This window comes from Eleutherodactylus coqui, chromosome 13, assembly GCF_035609145.1.
Source record: "Eleutherodactylus coqui strain aEleCoq1 chromosome 13, aEleCoq1.hap1, whole genome shotgun sequence".
In the NCBI taxonomy this organism is placed as follows: domain Eukaryota; kingdom Metazoa; phylum Chordata; class Amphibia; order Anura; family Eleutherodactylidae; genus Eleutherodactylus; species Eleutherodactylus coqui.
In genome coordinates this window covers 119,054,453-119,077,585 of record NC_089849.1, presented here as the reverse complement: position 1 = coordinate 119,077,585, position 23,133 = coordinate 119,054,453, and the positions used below count along the sequence as shown (strand labels likewise).

Sequence of the window (23,133 nt, the reverse complement as noted above, 5' to 3'; positions counted from 1 at the left end):
AGCTTCACTAAACATATAAAAACATAGACAATTGATGGCAGAAAAAGACCACATGGTCCATCTAGTCTGTCCTAATATTATTTCCTATTTCTTTCTTTCTCAGGATAGATACATGTTTATACCAGAGCTGCTTACATTCATTTACCGTTGATCTTCCAACCACATGGACTGGAAGTTTGTTCCAAGCATCTACTACTTTCAGTAAAATCTGTTTTACGGCTGATCTTCCCCAACTAATCTCAGATTGTACCCACTTGTTTTTGTGCTTTCTAATAAACACTTCCCACCTGGACCTTGTTTAATCCATATTTAGCATGTTCAAAACTTCTGGGAAAGTTTTACCAAAAATTCCCAATTTGCTCTAGTGCAGTGTTTCTCAACTCCAGTCCTCAGGACCCCCAAAACAGGCCATGTCTTCAGGATTTCCTTAGTATTGCACAGATGATGTAATTATTGTCAGTGCCTCAGACATTGCTACCAGTGTTCTTACTATAGGCCATCTTGAAAACATGACCTGTTGGGGGTCCTGAGGACTGGAGTTGAGAAACACTGCTCTAGTGGGAGGTAGAGACTCACAACAGCACTTGGAAAGCATTTACTACACTTTGAGGTTGGCTGTGCTTGACATTTTCCATGTGGTACATGGATGGTCATTGTAGTCACAGCAGGCAGAAACCTCCTTTGTCTGTGGTGAGCCCCACTTGGTAATCTCCTCTTCCTCCCGTGTGGTCTGGGCTTCACTCTGCTAGATCATATCCTAGTGAAGGTAGGTCGCTGCATTATGGAGAATGGTTTACCTGAGTGCATTTTCTGACCATAGGGATCAGAGGAAATGTCACATCTACCAGGTCTAGAGTTTAAAAGAAAACCCATACAGAGCACAGGCTACCATACTTGAAGTGTCCCCCCCCCCCCCCTTTTTTTTTTTTATTAGAAAAGTGATTCTGTCAGGGGAATCCAGCACCACAGACCTTACTGACAGATAATTCTCATTTGGGTGGGATCTAAGCATCTTCTAGTCCATGGCCAGCTGTGCAGTTACTTCTGTTTTGAGATGGCTCAGAAGGGAACATATCATGCTGCGTGGTGTTGAGGTTATGTTTGGTGGTTGCACGCTATACTGGTTTCCATTCTGTTTTTCTAACCATACCTAGCATGTTAATAACTGTGGTGTCTGTTCTTCCTCTAACATACCCATCACTAATCCTCTGTATATCCAGTAGCTTCTGATATGTAGTAAATCTGTAGCCACAATCATGAACTCATTAAGGTGTTTGGGTGAATATGGCTTCAACTTTAAGCATGTCCCAATGTTTAAAATTCATGGTGGATATTTTGTCATGGCTCTTTGGTGGCATTGGCAAAGCTTCCGACATGGCTGCCACTACTTGAACTAGAATGACACTGGCATTTGTTTTAAACTCCCCATGCTCCTCCTTGTCTTACCAGTAAAACATGTCCTGTAGAACATGTTCTTGTCCTCATGCAGCTTCTTATCTCCCAACAGAAATCCATTTCTTGAGGTCCGATTGAAACCCACAGTGACAAATGACCGCTCCGCACCTCTTGTGAACTGATCTACTTGGCCCTGGCCTATCCATCAGGTCTCCTCTCCCTTGCTGGTGGAAATAAGCTTGCCCTAGGGCACTGAAGACTGGCAGTCGGGTGGATCTATTTTGCTTCCTTTTTCTGATCCCAATAAATATATATATATATATATATATATATATATATATATATATATATATATATATATATATATATATATATATATATATATATATATATATATATATAAAAATACATATATATATATATATATAAAAATACTGAATCTATAGAGCTTGTATGTAGGTCAGAATGTGCATAGTAAATCTGTCTAGTGATGGTACGAGATACATGGAGAATGAAGTTTTGTGGTCATGCCATGATATCTCCCCACCCTCAACTATTTTCATATTATGGTGATCACTCTGATGTATTTTATATTGATCATGTCACCATAAAATATCGAGAATCTTTTCAGTTTTCAACGACTATTAGATCCATTATACAGAGCGGGGGCAGCCATTTATATGGTAAAAAATGTAAAATTGGCAATTAGTGAGATCAGAGACCTTTAGTAATATCACATGTATAATCAATAAAGCTCCAAAATGGTTACCTCCACTTGGTTTTATGAATGGATCTACTTTAAATCCTACATAAAGGCCAATAAAAAATGTACAATATGGCAGGAGCACATGCATATTTTACATATAGGTATATTATATGTAAGGAGTGATGCACATAGAGAGAGTGTGAGTTGTTGCTCCCCACTGTTTGAAGGGGCCGGCCCCCAAAGCTATAAGGGAGGAATTGCTTAAACTTTTTCACTTATACATTTGTTGTAAAATTAAAACTGTAGAATTGAGAATATATAATTGTATATTTATTTGCTGGGTTATATAATCTGATTTAGTCATTTGTTTTAGCCAAATTATCTCTATAATGAAAACGGGTTGTAATAACGTTGTTTAAAGGAGAAGTGCATTAAAGAGGGTTTTCTGCAATCCAATGTTTTTGGCAAACACCCATTACCTTTCTAATATCCTCAAGTGAAATGCCACAGGCCCAAATGAAATCACTATATGCCTCCCTTCTACGCATTTACTTTACGCCAAGTGTTACTCCCGTTGGTCAGGAACGCTATCTTTTCTCCTTAGGGAGAACACCGAGAAGGTGAGTGAGGAGACTTATAAGGCCATTCTTGCTCCTCTGGGTAATATGCAAAATAAGAGAGAAGGAACAATACCTCTGCATCGCCACCTATTGGAAGGCAGCATTCTTGCAAGTCAAAGGGAGCTCTGCAAAAGGTATCTCCCACAGCCGTCATAAAGATCCTACAACTGTACCTGTGTAAATGCAAATTTTAACCTTTTTGTCCAGGGGGATGGGAAGTTGAGCTTACTAAATGCAGGAGAGAGAGCGCAGAGGCACATCCTGCTCTGCACATGCTGGATATGTGTGCTGAAGACAGTAATAGAGAAAAGACGCGCAGAACTGAGCATGCTCAATGAGTGTGGAGAACTATTGGAGGGCGTATCCAGGAGTGACCAAAGGTAAACAGAAATGGGGATGGGATGCTTAGTGGGGTAAGTAGTCAGGACTGGCACACTTTAAAAAAAAAGTGGGTGCATTTGCAGCGATTAATGATTTGAGATGTAGAGCACAATGAGTCCCCAATGTGATCCTAGGAAGGCCCCTTTAAATATTTACATTTCTTCTTCTTCTATGGAGTCATAATTTTGAGTTTATAGACTTCTTATAGGAAGAGCGTGAGCTTTTGTTGCCCTGACAGCATGAATGGATTCATTGGTTATTATGAAACCCAGAATGACTGGTTTAAGCGGCTGTGGTTAAAGTGGGCGAAAATGTACAACCTCTAAGTAAATGTCAACATTTGAACACCATTTTGACTATTTTTATCTGAATAAGTACAAAATTCCACTCTCTCTCTCTGCTTTTCTAATATAGTGCTTCAGATCCCCTGCATAAACATAGATTTGTAATGTGACGGGCCACCACTAGAGGGAGCTCACTGCATATTGTTGTACATTATAAGACGCACAGCGGGAAGAACCAAAGCGACACACAAGCATGCACATGGGTGTGTACATTTCTTTGTTTTCTGTCTTGCTAGTATTATAGACACATGTGGCACCCCGTGTGTTTATTATTAATTGTTTTCTGATTTGGTGCCTGCCACTTTTCCCATACTGTTGTACATTGAACTCAATAACGATGCAGTATGCAGTAAGCTTCTACGCTCCCTCCAGTGGTGGCAACCGGTAGTCAGCTAGTTATATTTTAACTCTGTCTATACAGAAGATTTAGAGCTCTGTATCAGCAACATAAGGGTGCATTCAGACGACCGTATATCGGCTGGGTTTTCACGCCCAGCCGATATACGGCGTCTCTCTCTGCAAGGGGAGGAGGCTAGAAGAGTCGGGAGCAGTGCTCTGAGCTCCCGCCCCCTCTCCACTATTTGCAATGAGAGGATGCGGAACGGGGCAGGGCTAAGTTCTGTGAATTAGCTCCGCCCCCGTACCGCCTCTCCTCATTGAAAATGGTGCAGGGGGTGGAGAGGAGGCAGAGAGGGGGCGGGAGCTCAGAGCACTGCTCCCGGCTCTTCCAGCCTTCTCCCCCTGCAGAGAGAGACGCCGTATATCGGCTGGGCGTGAAAACCCAGCCGGTATACGGTCGTCTGAATGCACCCTAAAGCTGTGACTGCTAGAGAGATACTAAGAAATAAATTGAAAAAGCATTATGGACCCCCCAAAAAAATTGGATGGTAAAAGGTGTAGAATCGCTGTAAACAGTCAGCGTAGCCTCTCTTAACCCTTTCCAATCCACTGTCTGTCCTCTGAAGACATTATGATTTAAGGCTGTAGAGCTCTGATGTTGGAAGACATCCGTCGGGGTTTCTTACTGTATATTGCCAGCCTCTCTGCTGTCGGAGCCTATCCAACGTGTCACCCCATGCAGTACTGGCTTTAGCCAGCATATAGCGCCGTTGTATAATTGCAGAAAAAGAGTAAGCCCCCTAGGAAAACCAGGATACAAATTGGATTGGAAAGGGTTAAAGTAGCCCAGCACAGGTGCGTGTGTGTTCCTAGGGAATGTGGAAGTAATGCACTGACGTACTGGAGCAGAGCTGGGTCAATTTTGATAAGTTTGAACAACTAAAGACTTACTATGACTTTATAATTTCCAAAAATGTGCGTCCCCTCGTCCCGTCGCTGCACTCAGTGGAAGCTGCAGATTGGGGGCATTCACATGCCGCTGATTTGCTGCAGAATTCACCCTTTCAGTTGAACTCAAATTGGTGTCTGCAGTAATGCACCGACCTGTGAACGCACCCTGAGGATGGTGTCATGCATGGCTTTCTTCCTGTATTTCCCCCCTCAAAAAACTGTGGCCAGATGTTAAGTCAATAGGGAAATATGAAATGCAGGCGCACTTTGGGATTGATGGTTTTTGCATAAAATGCAGTATACTTTAGGTGTGATTTATTTTTCAGGTGCTTTTTTCCATAGACTTCTCTATAAGAAGTTAAAGAAAAAATGTCAAAATTGTGTGAATAAAAAAAAACACCCAAAAAACTATTGTAAAAAAAGATAACTTTTTTTTTTTTTCAAACAAGTAAAACTTTGTTTTACCACAAATAAATATCTGTGAAGGAAGCCTTATAATGTAATTTCGTTTCTAGCAAACTGATTGCATGCCATGTCTCTAGTTGTGGACATGATATGTTATGACTCTCTTGTACATACAGAAGGACGGTATAGACAGTATATATAGTGTTACCATAGATTGGCATACATTAAGAGTTGCACAACATCCTCATACATACTGTATGCAGATAATGGACTGGAGCCACCGCCGTGGACTCGGTCAGGAGTGGTAGTGGTTGCCGATGTCATCAAGTATTTTGTAAGTGGAGTTAATCATTCATTTTATGGGACAGGTTTATGAAACTGCTAAACAGTGCCTTTGTCGCCCATTATAACCAATCACAGCACAGCTTTCATTTTTTAAGAGCAGAATGCCAAATAAAAGCTACCCTGTGATTGCTTGTTATGGACAACAAAGTCCGTTTTTCTTTTAGATCTTGTCAGATTCTGCCGTGTCTTGTAAATTTGCTAAGTTATCTTACTGTATAATTTTATTTTATTGTACAGAAATACAAAGAATGCGGCAAGTCTAATAAAGAGTTTTAATCACTGACATGGGTGTTTGTGGTCTTTTCTTTGTCTGGGAGAGCTGGGTGTCGAGCAATATGGCTGCCATTATAGTTCCAACGGGGGCAAGGTTGTCCCACAGCTCTGCTATAAAGTCTTGAACAGAAAATGAGCCTGGCTATTAAAGGGGATGTGTCATCAGTGAAGGACTTATTGTTTAAATCAACTATTTATGTTGAAGAGAACTTAACTTTTCCTTTCAGGATGAGCAGCTCTGTGTATATGAGGAATAACACTATATGGCCATTATAGGACTTGTATCCTGTATTTATCGACCGTTTTATCTCTGCACTGCACATACAGAAAGCTAGGGAGCAGAATCTGCCGGTTTCACTAACACACATACATATAAATAACTATCATAGAGGACAGTGTACAGCAGTGTAGATGTGAGTCCAGTAGCTATAACAGTAATGCATTACTATTAGCTGCAGCATGCCTCCTTCCTCTCCCGTTGGGAACCATAGGCTTTAATGGGCAACATGAGACAACACTGCCCCTACTTTCTGTAATCCGTCTTAATAGGCAGTAGAGATCAAATTAGAAGGGAGACCCCCTAGTGGCCAGAACTTTTACAGGCTTTTTTCAGCACAAAAAACATCATTTTAGGTAAATAAAGTGATTTTAATTTAGTGTGTTTTTGAGTTACTATTTTACATGTTACTATATATATTTTAAAAAATCCTAATATCTTGCATTGTAATTTTTACTCTGGGCACTAAAGGCCCATTTAGACTCAACGATAATCGCTCAAAAGATTATCGCTCAAGCGCTTTTGAGCGATCATCGTTGTGTCATTTACAGTGCAAGATGATCGCTCAAGATGAGTAATCACCTTGCGCTGCGAGCGGTGTCCCCGCTTGTCTTCTGCATCCAGCTGTTCCCCGCGCCGGGCTGTTATACAAGGTGTCCCCGCTTGTCTTCTGCATCCAGCTGTTCCCCACTCCGAGCGCCGGGCTGTTATACAAGGTGTCCCCGCTTGTCTTCTGCATCCAGCTGTTCCCCGCTCCGAGCGCCGGGCTGTTATACAAGGTGTCCCCGCTTGTCTTCTGCATCCACCTGTTCCCCGCGCCGGGCTGTTATACAAGGTGTCCCCGATTGTCTTCTGCATCCACCTGTTCCCCGCGCCGGGCTGTTATACAAGGTGTCCCTGCTTGTCTTCTGCATCCAGCTGTTCCCCGCTCTGAGCGCCCTGCTGTTATACAGTCGAGTGCTCAGAGTCGACAATGCAGAAGCCAAGCGGAGTGTCCCCGCTTGTCTTCTGCATCCAGATATTTTCTGCACGGAGCGCCTGGCTGTTATACAGCCAAGTGCTCCATGTGGGGTATGGAGAACAGAGCTGGACCGCTTTGTTCTTCACACCCAGCCTGTCATCAGGGACAGGATACAGCTGAAACAAAAGTATCTGCTGCATCCCACTGTCAATCCCGGAGAAGACTCGTTGCCTTTCAGCATGCTGAAAGACAACGATGAGCGACGGCTTAACGAAAACTGCATGATGTCAGTGCAGTTACACACAACGATTACCACTCATAAGACGGCTTTTGAGCAAATTTTGAGCGATAATCGTTGTCTAAATGGGCCTTATGTCTAATACTGTAAAAGTTTGATACTTCCTGTTCTGTAGAGAAAACTTTTTAGCAGTTATCTCAGTAACCTCACAGACAGGATTACAATGAAAGGTAACCCCTATATATAGATAACACGGGATCTATCATTCATAATAGGAGCAGTAAAGGCGTGTGTTTGGTTGACAGCTGTGGTTTTTTTCCTTATTTTAACTACCCATATACATGAATATTTGGTTCAGGCAAGGGTTCACGAGTTTTCATGGGGGAAGTGGAGAATGGTTTAGGATTAGAGATGAGCGAACGTGTTCTTCCGAGCTTGATATTCGTGCAAATATTAGGGTGTTCGGGATGTTCGTTATTCGTAACGAACACCATGCGGTGTTCTGGTTATTTTCACTTCCTTCCCTGAGACGTTAGCGCGCTTTTCTGGCCAATTGAAAGACAGGGAAGGCATTACAACTTCCCCCTGTGACGTTCAAGCCCTATACCACCCCCCTGCTGTGAGTGGCTGGGAAGATCAGGTGTCACCCGAACATAAAAGTCGGCCCCTCCCGCGGTTCGCCTCAGATGCCGTGTGATTTAGATGAGGGACAGTGCTGTTTGTACCGGAGCTGCTGTAGGGAAAGAATTGGTAGTTAGTGTAGGCTTCAAGACCCCCCAAAGGTCCTTATTAGGGCCACTGATAGCTGTGTGTTGGCTGCTGTTAGCAGTGGCAATTTTTTTTTTCTCAAAATCGCCTCTGCAGACCGTTGCACCTGGCATTAGGGACAGAAGTGCTGCATAGGCAGGGAGAGTGTTAGGAGTGAGTGTAGCCTTCAAGAACCTCAACGGTCCTTTCTAGGGCCATATTTATCCGTGTGCAGTACTGTCCAGGCTGCTGTTAGCTGTGCTGCATTTTTTTTTGCTTCTCAAAATCGCTTCTGCAGAGCATTGCACCCTCCATTGATACTGCAGGGAAAGAATTGTATAGGCAGGGCCACAACACAGTTATTATTCATTGAATATACGCAGTGCTGCCTTTTGCTTGTAAAACAAGTGAAAATAATTCTATTTGTCCGGCCTCTGTCCGTCCTAAGGGCGGTGGACACGTGTCGGCTGCGTGTGCAACCTGTAAAAATCATACGCACCCAGCTACGTTTTACTCCTGGCTTCGCCATTTGCTTTCCTTAATTGGGAAAAAAATACCTGCTCTGCCACAGTTAATAACTCTGCTACCCTCACGTTCTGTGACACATTAGCAGGGACACAGCACAGTTATTAAACTTCTCATGTTCATAGAATATACGCAGTGCTGCCTTTTGGTGCCAAAAAACGGAAAATAATTCTATTTGTCCGGCCTCTGTCCGTCCTAAGGGCGGTGGACACGTGTCGGCTGCGTGTGACACCTTTAAAAATCAGACGCACCCAGCTACGTTTTACTCCTGGCTTCGCCATTTGCTTTCCTTAATTGGGAAAAAAAATACCTGCTCTGCCACAGTTAATAACTCTGCTACCCTCACGTTCTGTGACACATTAGCAGGAAAACAGCACAGTTATTAAACTTAGATTATTCATTCACTAGAGGCAGTGGGGCCTTTCGTTTTCAAAAAAGGGAAAAAATTATATTTGGCCTGCAGTCTTGCGCCAATTTATTTCCTGCCTGTGAAATCAATTCACTGGTAATACAGCATGCTGAGGGGTAGGGGTAGGCCTAGAGGACGTGGACGCGGCCGAGGACGCGGAGGGCCAAGTCAGGGTGTGGGCACAGGCCAAGCTCCTGATCCAGGTGTGTCGCAGCCGACTGCTGCGCGATTAGGAGAGAGGCACGTTTCTGGCGTCCCCACATTCATCGCCCAATTAATGGGTCCACGCGGGAGACGGTTATTAGAAAATGAGCAGTGTGAGCAGGTCCTGTCCTGGATGGCAGAAAGTGCTTCGAGCAACCTATCGTCTACCCGCAGTTCTGCGCCGTCCACTGCTGCAAATCCGAATCCTCTGTCTGCTGCTCCTCCTTCCTCCCAGCCTCCTCACTCCACTACAATAACACCTGCTCAGGAGCGGGAACACTCCCAGGAACTGTTCTCGGGCCCCTGCTTAGATTGGGCAGCAGCGGTTCCTCTCCCACCAGAGGAGTTTATCGTCACTGATGCCCAACCATTCGAAAGTTCCCGGGGTCCGGGGGAAGAGGCTGGGGACTTCCGCCAACTGTCTCAACAACTTTCTGTGGGTGAGGAGGACGATGACGATCAGACACAGTTGTCTTGCAGTGAGGTAGTAGTAAGGGCAGTAAGTCCGAGGGAGCAGCGCACAGAGGATTCGGAGGAAGAGCAGCAGGACGATGAGGTGACTGACCCCACCTGGTGTGCAACGCTTACTCAGGAGGACAGGTCTTCAGAGGGGGAGTCAAGGGCATCAGCAGGGCAGGTTGCAAGAGGCAGTGCGGTGGCCAGGGGTAGAGGCAGGGCCAGACCGAATAATCCACCAAGTGTTTCCCAAAGCGCCCCCTCACGCCATGCCACCCTGCAGAGGCCGAGGTGCTCTAAGGTCTGGCAGTTTTTCACAGAGACGCCTGACGACCGACGAACAGTGGTGTGCAACCTTTGTCGCGCAAAGCTCAGCCGGGGAGCCAACACCAACAGCCTCACCACCACCACCATGCGCAGACATATGATGGCCAAGCACCCCGCAAGGTGGGACGAAGGCCGTTCAGCGCCTCCGGTTTGCACCCCTGCCTCTCCCCCTGTGCCCCAACCTGCCACTGAGATGCAACCCCCCTCTCAGGACACAGGCACTACCGTCTCCTGGCCTGCACCCACACCCTCACCTCCGCTGTCCTCGGCCCCATCCAGCAGTGTAGTTCAGCGCACCGTCCAGCCGTCGCTTGCGCAACTGTTGGAGCGCAAGCGCAAGTACGCCGCCACGCACCCGCACGCTCAAACGTTAACCGTCCGCATAGCAAAATTCATCAGCCTTGAGATGCTGCCATATAGGGTTGTGGAAACGGAGTCCTTCAAAAGTATCATGGAGGCGGCGGCCCCGCGCTACTCAGTTCCCAGTCGCCACTACTTTTCCCGATGTGCCGTCCCAGCCCTGCACGACCAGGTCTCCCGCAACATTGTACGCGCCCTCACCAACGCGGTTACTGCCACGGTCCACTTAACTACGGACACGTGGACAAGCACAGGTGGGCAGGGCCACTACATCTCCCTGACGGCACATTGGGTGAATTTAGTGGAGGCTGGGACAGAGTCAGAGCCTGGGACCGCTCACGTCCTACCCACCCCCAGAATTGCGGGCCCCAGCTCGGTGGTGGTATCTGCGGAGGTGTATGCTTCCTCCACTAAAGCACCCTCCTCCTCCTCCTCCTCCTCTGTCTCGCAATCAAGATGTGTTAGCAGCAGCATGTCGCCAGCAGTCGGTGTCGCGCGGTGTGGCAGCACAGCGGTGGGCAAGCGTCAGCAGGCCGTGCTGAAACTACTCAGCTTAGGCGATAAGAGGCACACGGCCCACGAACTGCTGCAGGGTCTGACACAGCAGACCGACCGCTGGCTTGCGCCGCTGAGCCTCCAACCGGGCATGGTCGTGTGTGACAACGGCCGTAACCTGGTGGCGGCTCTGCAGCTCGGCAGCCTCACGCACGTGCCATGCCTGGCCCACGTCTTTAATTTGGTGGTTCAGCGCTTTCTGAAAAGCTACCCACGCTTGTCAGACCTGCTCGTAAAGGCGCGCCGGCTCTGTGCACATTTTCGCAAGTCCCACACGGACGCTGCCACCCTGCGCACCCTGCAACATCACTTTAAGCTGCCAGTGCACCGACTGCTGTGCGACGTGCCCACACGGTGGAACTCTACGCTCCACATGTTGGCCAGGCTCTATGAACAACGTAGAGCTATAGTCGAATACCAACTCCAACATGGGCGGCGCAGTGGGAGTCAGCCTCCTCAATTCCTTTCAGAAGAGTGGGCCTGGTTGGCAGACATCTGCCATGTCCTTGGTAATTTTGAGGAGTCTACCCACGTGGTGAGCGGCGATGCTACAATCATTAGCGTCACCATTCCTCTGCTATGCCTCTTGAGAAATTCCCTGCAAACCATAAAGGCAGCTGCTTTGCGCTCGGAAACGGGGGCGGGGGAAGACAGTATGTCGCTGGATAGTCAGGGCACCCTCCTGTCTATTTCTCAGCGCGTACAGGAGGAGGAGGAGCATGAGGAGGATGAGGAGGAGGGGGAAGAGACAGCTTGGGCCGCTGCTGACGGTACACCGGCTGATTGCCTGTCATCCTTTCAGCGTGTATGGCCTGAGGAGGAGGAGGAGGAGGAGGAGGAGGATCCTGAAAGTGATCTTCCTAGTGACGACAGCCATGTGTTGCGTACAGGTACCCTGGCACACATGGCTGACTTCATGTTAGGATGCCTTTCTCGTGACCCTCGCGTTGCACGCATTCTGGCCACGACGGATTACTGGGTGTACACACTGCTCGATCCACGGTATAAGGAGAACCTGCCCACTCTGATTCCCGAAGAGGAAAGGGGTTCGAGAGTGTTGCTATACCACAGGACCCTTGCGGACAAGCTGATGGTAAAATTCCCAGCCGACAGCGCTAGTGGCAGAAGGCGCAGTACCGAGGGCAAGGTAGCAGGGGATGTGCGTAGATCGAGCAGCATGTACATCCCAGGCAGTGCAACAGTCTTTAAGGGCCTGGCCAGCTTTATGGCTCCCCACCAAGACTGTGTCACCGCTCCCCAGTCACGGCTGAGTCGGCGGGAGCACTGTAAAAGGATGGTGAGGGAGTACGTAGCGGATCGCACGACCATCCTTGGTGACGCCTCTGCCCCCTACAACTACTGGGTGTCGAAGCTGGACACGTGGCCTGAACTAGCGCTGTATGCCCTGGAGGTGCTTGCTTGTCCTGCGGCTAGCGTCTTGTCGGAGAGGGTGTTTAGTGCGGCTGGGGGAATCATCACAGATAAGCGTAGCCGCTTGTCAACCGACAGTGCCGACAGGCTAACACTCATCAAGATGAACAAAGGCTGGATTTCGCCAGACTTCTGTTCTCCACCAGCGGACAGCAGCGATACGTAAGCAATACGTAGGCTGCACCCGCGGATGGAAGCTACGTTCTCTCTCACCATCCAAAACGGGGACATTTCTGCTTCATCAATCTGTGTCTAATATTCCTCCTCCTCCTCCTCCTGCTCCTCCTCCTGAAACCTCACGTAATCACGCTGAACGGGCAATTTTTCTTAGGGCCACAAGGCTTACTCAAATAATTTTTCTGAACAATTTTTATAAGTTTCAATGCGCTTAAAAGCGTTGGAACTTTAACTTGAACCAATTTTTCGTTACACTGGGCTGCCTCCAGGCCTAGTTACCACTTAAGCCACATTAACCAAAGCGATTAATGGGTTTCACCTGCCCTCTTGGCTGGCCATGGCCAATTTTTGGGATGTACATTAGTACTGTTGATACAGCAATTTTTGTGGGCCCTCGCCTACAGTGTAATCAAATTAATTTTTAGCCCACCTGCATTACAGCTGACGTTACCTCAGCTGTGTTGGGCAATGCAATGGGATATTTTTATGTACCGCCGGTGGGTTCCAGGGAGCCACCCATGCTGTAGGTGCACACTGAGTTTTTAATACATCTGTACACTTCTAAAGAACCCGTCTGACTGGGGCATGCAGTGTGGGCCGAAGCCCACCTGTATTACGCACGACATTACTACCTCAGCTGTGTTGGGCAATGCAATGGGATATTTCTATGTACCGCCGGTGGCTTCCTGGCACCCACCTAGGCAGTGGGTCCACAGGGAGTTTAACCTACATGTGTCCACTTGTAAAGAACCCCGGTCAGACTGGGGCATGCAGTGTGGGCCGAAGCCCACCTGTATTACGCACGACATTACTACCTCAGCTGTGTTGGGCAATGCAATGGGATATTTCTATGTACCGCCGGTGGGTTCCAGGGAGCCACCCATGCTGTGGGTCCACAGGGACTTCACAATAGGGAGTTGTACCTGCCTGTGTCTATGAATTAAAAAGCCCGGTCTGACTGGGGCATGCAGACACCTTGACAGAATGAATAGTGTGTGGCACATAGGTTCCCCATTGCTATGCCCACGTGTGCAGCTCCTGATGGCGGTGGCACAGGATTCTATTTCTCATTGCTTCTGTACAGCATTGTGGGCTATCGCTCCGCCACTTTTAAAGAGGGTCGCTGCCTAGCCGTGCCAACCTCTGCAGTGTGTGCCTGCGGTTCCTCCTCATGGCAGACGCAATTCTAAATAGACATGAGCGTGGTGTGGCATGAGGGCAGCTGAAGGCTGCCCAGGGACACTTTGGTGTGCGCTGTGGGGGGGGAGGGGGGGCGGTTGGGCAGCATGTAACCCAGGAGAAGTGTCAGTGGAGTGTCATGCAGGCAGTGATTGTGCTTTGTTGGAGGTAGTGTGGTGCTTAGCTAAGGTATGCCATGCTAATGAGGGCTTTTCAGAAGTAAAAGTTGTTGGGGGGGGGGGGCCACTCTTGCCGGTATTGTGGCTTAATAGTGGGACCTGTGAACTTGAGATGCAGCCCAACATGTAGCCCCTCGCCTGCCCTATCCGTTTCTGTGTCATTCCCATCACTTTCTTGAATTGCCCAGATTTTCACACATGAAAACCTTAGCGAGCATCGGCGAAATACAAAAATGCTCTGGTCACCCATTGACTTCAATGGGGTTCGTTGTTCGAAACGAACCCTCGAGCATCGCGGGAAGTTCGTTCCGAATAACGAACACCCGAACATTTTGGTGTTCGCTCATCTCTATTTAGGATGGGTTCAAATCTGCACTGGAACCTCCCCCGCAGATCCGGCACAAAATACTGGAAGAAATACTGCGGCACGCAGCACTTTTTCTTTCGGTAAAATGTCGGGTAGCTGAGCGGAAACAGAAGGATCCCAATTCTGTTAATGGGGGTCAGTTTGGCTCCAGGATAAGATGGACCTGTTTGGCCAAGGGATTCCCCTTTCTTGTTCCCTGAACAGAGTAGGAGAACTGAACCCCTGACGCAGGTGAGAGAGCGGCCTTAGCCAGCTATAGGGTATCCACAATAAGAAGAAAAGGAATGAAATTTACCATGCCTGGTCCTCCTCTCCCCAAACGTCATCTGGAGGCCCCATACACATCTGATAGTCGGCCGGGCCACAACTCTTCTTTCACATAAGGCTACCACTAATTTGTGTGTGTGAGATGTGGACTTCTGTTATACCAGTACTGGCAAATACCATCCGGTAATAGATGACGCTCAGAAACATGTAAATAACATTCTCCTTAGTTTATTGAACATTTCATTGCACTTGTATCCTATACCTCAAACTCAGAACATGGGGCAAGAAAAACAAAAAGGACTCCATCATTCCTCTTAATGCCACATATATACAGGTCTCTTTGGCAGCAATAACATGTACTGTACAATAGGTCTATGCCATTCTTTAGCTTGAATTGGGTTTCATACAGTAGTACATCTGAGACTTGCTTTTTATCTGTTGTAGAACTAGAACCAACGGCATGTCTTGGCAGCTGGGTGTTCGAGTCCCTCAACAGGTGGACAGGCAATGGTCACTACCTCTGTCTTGTGCGAAGAACTGTGTCAACTATAACTTACAGTATATATATTAAAAAAAGTCCATCTTCTGCCATGTTCTTAACAACCCCTCCAAGAATTGATTATAACTGTTATCCAGCCTTCTAGAGTCCAGAACTCATCTGCTGGCTCTACACAAATAAAGTCACCAGTAGAGATGAGCGAGCATACTCGCTAAGGGCAATTCCTCGATCGAGCATTGCCCTTAGCGAGTACCCGCCTGCTCGGGAGCAAAGATTCGGCGGCAGGCGGGGAGCGGGGAGGAATGGAGGGGAGATCTCTCTCTCCCTCTCTTTCTTCCTGCTCATGGCCGCAACTCACCTGTCACCCGTGCCGGCAGCCGAACCTTTTCTTCCGAGCAGGGAGATACTCGCTAGAGACAATGCTCGATCGAGCAATTGTCCTTAGCGAGTATGCTCGCTAATCTCTAGTCACCAGGGATCGATCACTGCAGGTGACACCTGGATGACAACCCTTGAAAAGGCGAACCATATTAGCTGCCACCCAGCTTTCCCATAAACAGAAACAACCATATATGTTTTTAAGATAGCTTGGTGACCGCCAAAAGGCTTGCTACCATTGTAGCTCTGAAAGGGGTTTTCATCCAGCTTTCTAGAGTCGTGAATGACAAGCTGGTCTAGGGATGCACACAGACAATAAAACATCTCAAGTAATTGGATCTCTGCACAGTTGGATAGATTGGCTATTCAGGACTCTAAGAAAGCTGGGTAACTTAACTATCCCCAAAAAGGATGTAAAGATTGATGAGAAGAATTTCCAATTTCCTTCATCTGAGCAAGAAAAATGAAGAAAGCACATACAGAATGGGAGGAATTGGGCTAAGCAGCAACATGTGTGAAAAAGACTTGGGTATAGTAATAGATCATAAACTGATCACGAGTCGGCAACTTAACAGGGAGAACAACGTATTGAGGATACCATGATATTTTTTAAGGGGGAAGGGGTTAATGTTCTCCTCTTAGCGATAACGTAGCGGTGTGGAGGAGATGTCAAGAACGCTGCAGAGGAAACCCATATTGTACAGTGACTGGTGGTGCGATGTTCGTATATTTGGGCATCTTCATTGCAGACTTCTGCTCTCCTCAAAAGGGCTTTTACCCACTAGCGGGTTTTTTGTGCTGCATTTTTTTTTCAAATGTCAATGGGGCTTTCTAATGTTAAAATCACATTGCACAAAAATCGCAGCAACGCAAACTTGCAATTTTTGTACAATGCAATTTTACATTAGAAAGTCCCATTGACATTTGGAAAACAAAATGCAGCGAAATCGCAGCAAAAAAACAAAAAAAAACTCTAGTGGGAAAAAGCCCTAAGAGGGTAAAATCCACAACAAATCTGCACTAAAATTTACATCACAATTTACAAAATCTGAAGCGGATTTTACACTGCGCCTATGAGAACCTAGTTTTAGGCCTTGTTCACCTACCAATTACTTGGCGTTGAAAAAAAAACATACTTATTTTAATTATAAAATCCATGTCACAAATTCAATGCTTTCTGCTGCGGATCAGCACATGGCCCGGCCCTAATCAGTGGGGCTAATCGCATGTAGAACCTCCAATGCGTCACTTCTTTCTTTTCTGAAATGTGGACTTCAAACCCGCGCCATATGAGCCACATCATGTTTTCCTATTGAACTCAATGGATAGTTGAGACACTTTCTGACGTGTAAGGCCTTGTTCACATGTCATTTTGCTGCAGAATCCATGTGAAATCCACATAATTTTAGCATTTTTTTTAATGCTGTGCAAATTGATATCATAATGGATTCTTCTGCACACGGACTTTAAATCCTTATCGCAGGAAAGAAGAAGTGATATCTTGGAAAACCATGGAAAACGTGTCAAGCAGCACATGGATTTGCCTTATTGAGCTAAATCTGCATGAAAACCTGCAGCTGGATTTGACACTTCAAAGGCCTAATATAAGGCGGGGGAAAATATCTGTATCGGTTACTGTTATATTGCCACCATTGGTAACACTGCAGAGCAGTACACTGTGAGAGGGATTAAAGGGCCAATCTAGGGAGAAAACACTTCTCCATCACGGCACCCCTCATTTGACGGTCACACTCTGGATGTCTACTATGTATATAGCAGTCACTTCCATGCAGTGCAGTGTCCTGTCAGACACCATTTTAGTGTTTAAATTCTTCTCTGCTTTCTCTTGCTCTATATCGTGCTAGCAATCCCATGAAGCCAGTACCACCTCTGCCTGCTGAGAGGACAGGGTGATAATAATTATCATCATCCTCTTGACGTATGGTATTTAGGTTACTGCAGAGGGTAAACTGTCATATGCTTCATTAGAACTGTGTGACATGAGCCTCTAAAACATAATCAGTCATTGTAATAGCCAGCTCCCCCAGTGAAAAGCCTGTGTGGTACAGTCAATGCAATATTGGGTATATTCATCGTTGCATTTTGAGCATGGAAAACATATAAACCAGGACTATAGTAGTGGGCAGTGACTGAGGTCAGCTCTCTCCCTCCTACTCCTGGCTGTATTCTGCCTCTCCCCGCTCCTGGTTTCTATGTTTTCCACGATCTGCACATGCTCAGAATGCAGTGTTTAATATGCCCTTTATCATACAGGTGATGCAAAGTAACTCCTTGAGAGAACAACTCTGGGTCACAATGTGATCACATGATGCTCCCAAGAAGGAGTTCAAGAATTTTCAGATGGAAAGGAATAACTATACAAGGTAATACTAGCTGACTTGTATATACTGGGGGTGGGGGGGGAAGCTGGCTACATAATGATCAAATAATTCACGTGAGTGGCCCTTTAAGGCTGAATGATAGAAACTAGCGGTCCTGTTATATCATCACGATCAAGCACTGAGGATTGTGATTGGCTGCAGCAGCCTGTAAACCGTAAGTTGGAGGGAAGACCCAGAGCAGTTTGCACATGCAGGAAGTTGAGAGGTAGGTATGAGCTTGTTTATTTTCTGCCATGGCGGACTCAATTTAATAAAATTAGCTCGGACAAGCCCCTTAAAGCTATAGCTGCTGCGGACTATAGAGCTGCGAATGCTCAGCTCATGGCCCTGCTGTACTGCTGAGAGAATGTAAACCTTTACAGGAGACTGTGAGTCGGCTAGTGTCTGCTGTGTATTTAAAGAGACTGTAACTTGATTCCACAAGGGCTGAATGCATGCAACAGTGCTGCGAAAGTCTGAAACTGTGTGCCAAGTTAGAAAGACTGTATTGCTAATAATGCCACGAAGTAAAGACGGCTACTGTTTACCACAATGTGTGCCGATCACCTGCCTGCGGGGTTCCACATGTGTGCAATGATCCCCCTAGAGGAAGATTAGTGGTGGGACAGCTGTCCATCACACGGCCTTAGGACCACAGAGAATAAAAACCCTAACGAGTTCACTCTCATCAGCGCGTTTTGCAAGCGCAGGAAAAAGCAAGACCTGCTGTATTTTCCTGCATTTTGTGCATCAATGGTCCCATTGAAGTCTATGGGAGGTGCACAAATACGCAAGGGGAAGCGGGAAACACTACGCAAAATGCAGGGATAAGAACACCTCTGGACCTCATTAGGCTAACTAGCCTTTTAATCCACGGAAAGGGTTTATCACAAGCGTGTGAACTGTCCCTGCGTGCGCAAAAAGTACAGTAATATGCTCAGACATGCGTGCAAATGTACCTCATCGTTCCTCATGCATGTGCAAATATGCTGCACAAGCATCGTATGAAGCTGCCCTTAGTCCTACTCACATGAGCTGCTCTGCAGTGTAAAGAATGGCGGCACAGTAGTAGGGAGTGAAGAAGCTCAGGGGATGAAGCGATTTCCCTTGGCTATCATGCAGTTCTTGCTGGAGGACCGCTGCAGACCTGGAGCACAATACTGTTAGTTATCTTCCTAGTCAGCAGTTGCTATCTATCCAACTTTACTGGAATCCTCAACCCCCTTATGTCACCCACCTTTAATGTCCTGCAGGAACCAACCTGGTCGGGAAGTAAAAAGTGGCCTCTTCGTATTAAGCAGTCAGTGACCACGTACTCTGACTACCACCGGGCATGGAGGAGAGCTCTGCAGAACTACAACACCCAGCATGTGGCGGGTAGTGAATGCTGGGAGTTGTGATCTTGCAAGAGCTGGAGCAATCTCAGTGCAGGACACGTTCACTGTATATAATAACATATGTGAATTACCCCACCATGGCATTAGCGGATATGACCTGATATAAGGCTATTACGTTGCATTTCCACAGGCGATAGTTCTGTGTATTGCGAGATGCACAGAAATCATACGGCAAGGAAAAATCATTTTTTTTAATGGGTGCATATGCAGTTGCGATTTTTCTCTCACAGCATTGCGTTGTGCAAGAAAGATGGCGGCATGTTCTATTTTGTTGAAGAATTGCCCATTCTTCCCTATTGGAGCAGAAAATAAACCACATTGCACTCACCTACATGCCAGTTTCCTGCCAACGCAATATGATGTGTTTTTGCTTCCATAGGGAATAATGGGCGATTTTTATGTGTGTTTTTCAAGCATGTGGAAATTGCAAGGGCAGCAATGCAAGCGGATGTGATTCCCTCAGAAAACGCATCGCGTTCGCATAAAAATTGCAGGTTTGCAACTGCGATATCGGTCTCAATGTTTCAGACCAATATTGCATTCGCTCATGTAACTGAACTCTAAGGGACTTTTCACGCATCACGGAATTACGCCGCAAGATGCAGCCAAATCCACAGCTGCGGAATCCACAAAATTTGCAGGTCTAACTGTGGATGCAGAATTGCAGGCAGGTCTGAAGTCATTTTCAATGAGTGTGGATTTTAGTGTGGAATGTTCCGTCCCGCGTGAAAGGTTCCTTATGGGCGAATTATAGCAAAGTTGATGTAGACATGTGATTATCGAGATGTTAAAGATATGTGTTGGGGGTGGAGTCACTTTGAGGCGGCTACCATTTTGAGGGCTAAATCAATGAGGATATTGGGGAAGTTTTATGAAACTATCATTGTTGCCCATGTTAACCAATCACAGTATGGCTGCGCTCTGATTGGCCGATATGGCCAACAAATACAATTTTTTTTTTAGATAGTACAGAGTTCATAAATCTTCCCATCGTTTCAATCCACAACATGGCTGCTGCCCCTCCACAAAGAAGGGAGCAAGCGCCGCCGCCGCTGAGGTTATTGTTCGTTTGTGTTTGATGTGTATCGTGCTGCATACACACGTATGTCCAAGTCAAGACAACAGGTATGTTCTTCTACAGGTGCACACGAATCATATGGAGGTCATTGTAAAAAATAAATCCTTTGTACACTGGCCCTTATACTTTCGCTTATACAATATACAGTATATAGATAAGTATATACACACACAGGGAGTGGGGGTGGTCCCGAGCTCTCACCCTGGTTACCCCACAAACAGCAGGACTTCTGGATCGACCGAATGTTCATTTATAATCTGTTACAAAATATAAATATCTTCATCCATCTATAGATCCTATGGATAGACACGTCTAGCGATCGCTCGGGATACGCTATGCAGCACAGCGGCTCATACCTGGACACTCAGCCATTATATATATATATCTCCAGGTCTTAAGGATACAACCTCGTAAGTGTAGCTTGACTCTTCTGTCTTTGGGTCACGCAGCGTCCCTTAATCTGCGTTGTTGTGTCATAAATATATAATAGTAGATTATTTTCTTCCCCTCCCACGTGCTCAGCGTCAGGCGGTAAAAATTCAGCCATTACGTAGGGACTAGAGAATCTGGAGCAATTTCAGCATCATATTAGGGTGGGGAAGGTGGGCAACCCAGGCTTGGGGTAGTCTTTTCATGACATATAATGATATTTGTCTTTTCCATGGTCGTTGAGTTAATGGTGGCCCCAATCTACTATTGAGGGGCCACAGAGTGGTCAAGCCCACACAACGGCTGTCTGGCCTGTGAGCGGGTGATGAGTATATCTTAAATGTCTCCGTGAAAGGAATACAAAAAAAACAGGTAGATGGCGCTATATACACGCAAGGTCATTAACGCCACATTGATGTTTAGATCAGCAATCAAATGAACCAGTCCAAACACGCAGTCCTACAGACACACCGGTACAGGTCCAAATCCGTAGTGCAAACCACAAATAAGTGCCCCCTGTCTACACCGATCGTATCTGGAGAGGGAAAGGGTCAGCAGCAACCAACAGACTGTAAGGCCTTCACCAAACAGCTCCTCGGTATGGTGGTTGTCCAGTCCTGAGCTTTGGATGCGTCCTATTAAAAATCCACACATTGCTACATTAGACTTGATCCCCAGTCTTCACTTTTTCTGTATGGAAGAAAACAGAAAATGCAGGAATTAGTAATCGGTCCGACCTGCCACAATAGGCGGATACAAGTTCTATGTTTTCTGTTCCTGGGAGAGCTGGGTGCAGGAATGTGGCTGTCATTACGGCGCTGTACTGTCACATGACCTATTCCTGCAAAACTAGAGTGATTTATACAGGGCGGCTATAAAAGAAATAGACACTATCAACATTTTACAGAAACCAAAGTACTATTGATATATCCAATATACTGCCATGGTTTTTCGCATATGTCATTAAGTTACAGCATCGCATGTGTGCGCCTTTTCATGGACACCATCCACTTGTTGTTCTGCTACAGGAGTCTCCCAGAACCTTTCCCTTTGTATAAACCACCAGCGGTCTATAAGGAGCTAGCGTAATACTAACATCATCAAAGACTTTCATGCCAGCCCTATGCTACTATGCATATTATGTGTCTACCTGCTAACGGCTTTGGTTTTGTTTGATGTTGAAAGTGTCTGTTTCTTTTCTAAATGTGAGTGTTCAGTCAGAGAAACCAAGTAATGTAGACATGAGACCTTTCAATGGATAACAAAAAGACAAGATGATATAGCGAGCTTTCAAGCCTACTTAGGGTTCTTCCTCAGGCCTAATGGAATAGATCCGAAGAGGCAAATAAAAACACATACATATGAAAAGGCACAGACTTGGTGTGATTCATTTGCACTTAAAACAATACCAGAACAGAATGAATAGAGGAGTTAATACTTAATTAGTCCACTGATAAGGGATGTATAAGTTTTATGGTCTCTAAATTGGTGTTAGGGGGTCACCAGGCCAGCTTGTTATCTCTGCTATAGACTTCTCATATTCTCCACTGATGGATGAAACCACTTTCAATATTCATTCCAGTCTTGAGAGTGTCACAGAGGGTTATAAACTTGTACTCCCAGATTCTTCTATGATGTTGAGATTTGAAGTTGCCTTTTAATATAGTGACTTTCATATGTTGTATGTTGTGTCCGTGACTAGAACAATGCTCTACCGCAGGTAATTCTGTCTTTCTCTCATTCTGTGACAGCGAGACCTCATCCTGCTCACATATACTGACTGCGGACAGGATACAAATCCCCAACGCACAGCAGGACTATAAGATTCCGGGGACATTCACATGTTCCACACCTGATGTTATATACCTCATCCGGTGCAGTAAATGTCCTGTTGGGGGCCTTTATGTTGAAGAAACGGGGCAAAAACTGAAAGAACTCATCGCCACACAATAAAAGAAAGACAGACCGGTGGTGAAGCATTTTTCTACTCACGGACACAACATAAATCATATGAAAGTTACTATATTAAAAGGCAACTTATAGAAGGAATTTTAGATGCGCAAAAAACTTGCACCTTCCAAAGATAGAAAATGCTTGGCTACAATGCTGGCATCTACGGTCCGCGCTGCGAGAAAAGATAGGCCCTGACCTATCTTTAGTGCGTGCTGCCCGGGATTTTCCATAGACTCCTATAAGAGCTAGATAACGAGGGGGAGGGGGTGGCGGGTTTCCAAAAGAAGAGAGGTGTCTGTAGTTTACACATTAGAAGTCATTATGAGGATTTCTACTGACTGAGGGAATTCAAAACAGCAATTTTACCGCTAATTAAGCTTGGGACTTAATAGCTGAAAATCGACCGTTCTCACTATTTTTCATGCAGTTAGCTGCAATCTTTTCACACGGCTATTCTGGGCTAAAACCGCGCTTGTGTGAAACGAGGCCTAAAACGGTACTACACTTTTTCCTTGTTTCTTTTCTGGTAACCCAATATACCGTGTTTCCCCGAAAGTAAGACAGTGTCTTACTTTCTTTTTATCCCCAAAAGCCCCACTA

At 46.1% G+C, this 23,133-nt stretch overlaps 2 protein-coding genes across 3 annotated transcripts in view; one reads left to right on the top strand and one right to left on the bottom strand.

Annotated features, from left to right (window-relative positions):
- Positions 1 to 1,725, top strand: part of BAIAP2 (BAR/IMD domain containing adaptor protein 2) — a 78,956-nt gene extending 77,231 nt beyond the window's left edge. Inside the window, exon 11 of one of the 2 annotated variants that reach the window (XM_066588212.1) lies at positions 1,508 to 1,725. In XM_066588212.1, coding sequence (XP_066444309.1) covers positions 1,508 to 1,577 — 70 coding nt within the window. In that variant the 3' untranslated portion in view covers positions 1,578 to 1,725. The remainder of the gene's footprint in view (positions 1 to 1,507) is intronic. The other variant, XM_066588213.1, reaches the window with a different exon arrangement.
- A 12,905-nt stretch (positions 1,726 to 14,630) lies between these two features.
- AATK (apoptosis associated tyrosine kinase) overlaps positions 14,631 to 23,133 on the bottom strand; it is an 82,325-nt gene continuing 73,822 nt past the window's right edge. The window contains exon 13 of the mRNA XM_066586672.1: positions 14,631 to 21,270. Coding sequence (XP_066442769.1) covers positions 21,242 to 21,270 — 29 coding nt within the window. The 3' untranslated portion in view covers positions 14,631 to 21,241. The remainder of the gene's footprint in view (positions 21,271 to 23,133) is intronic.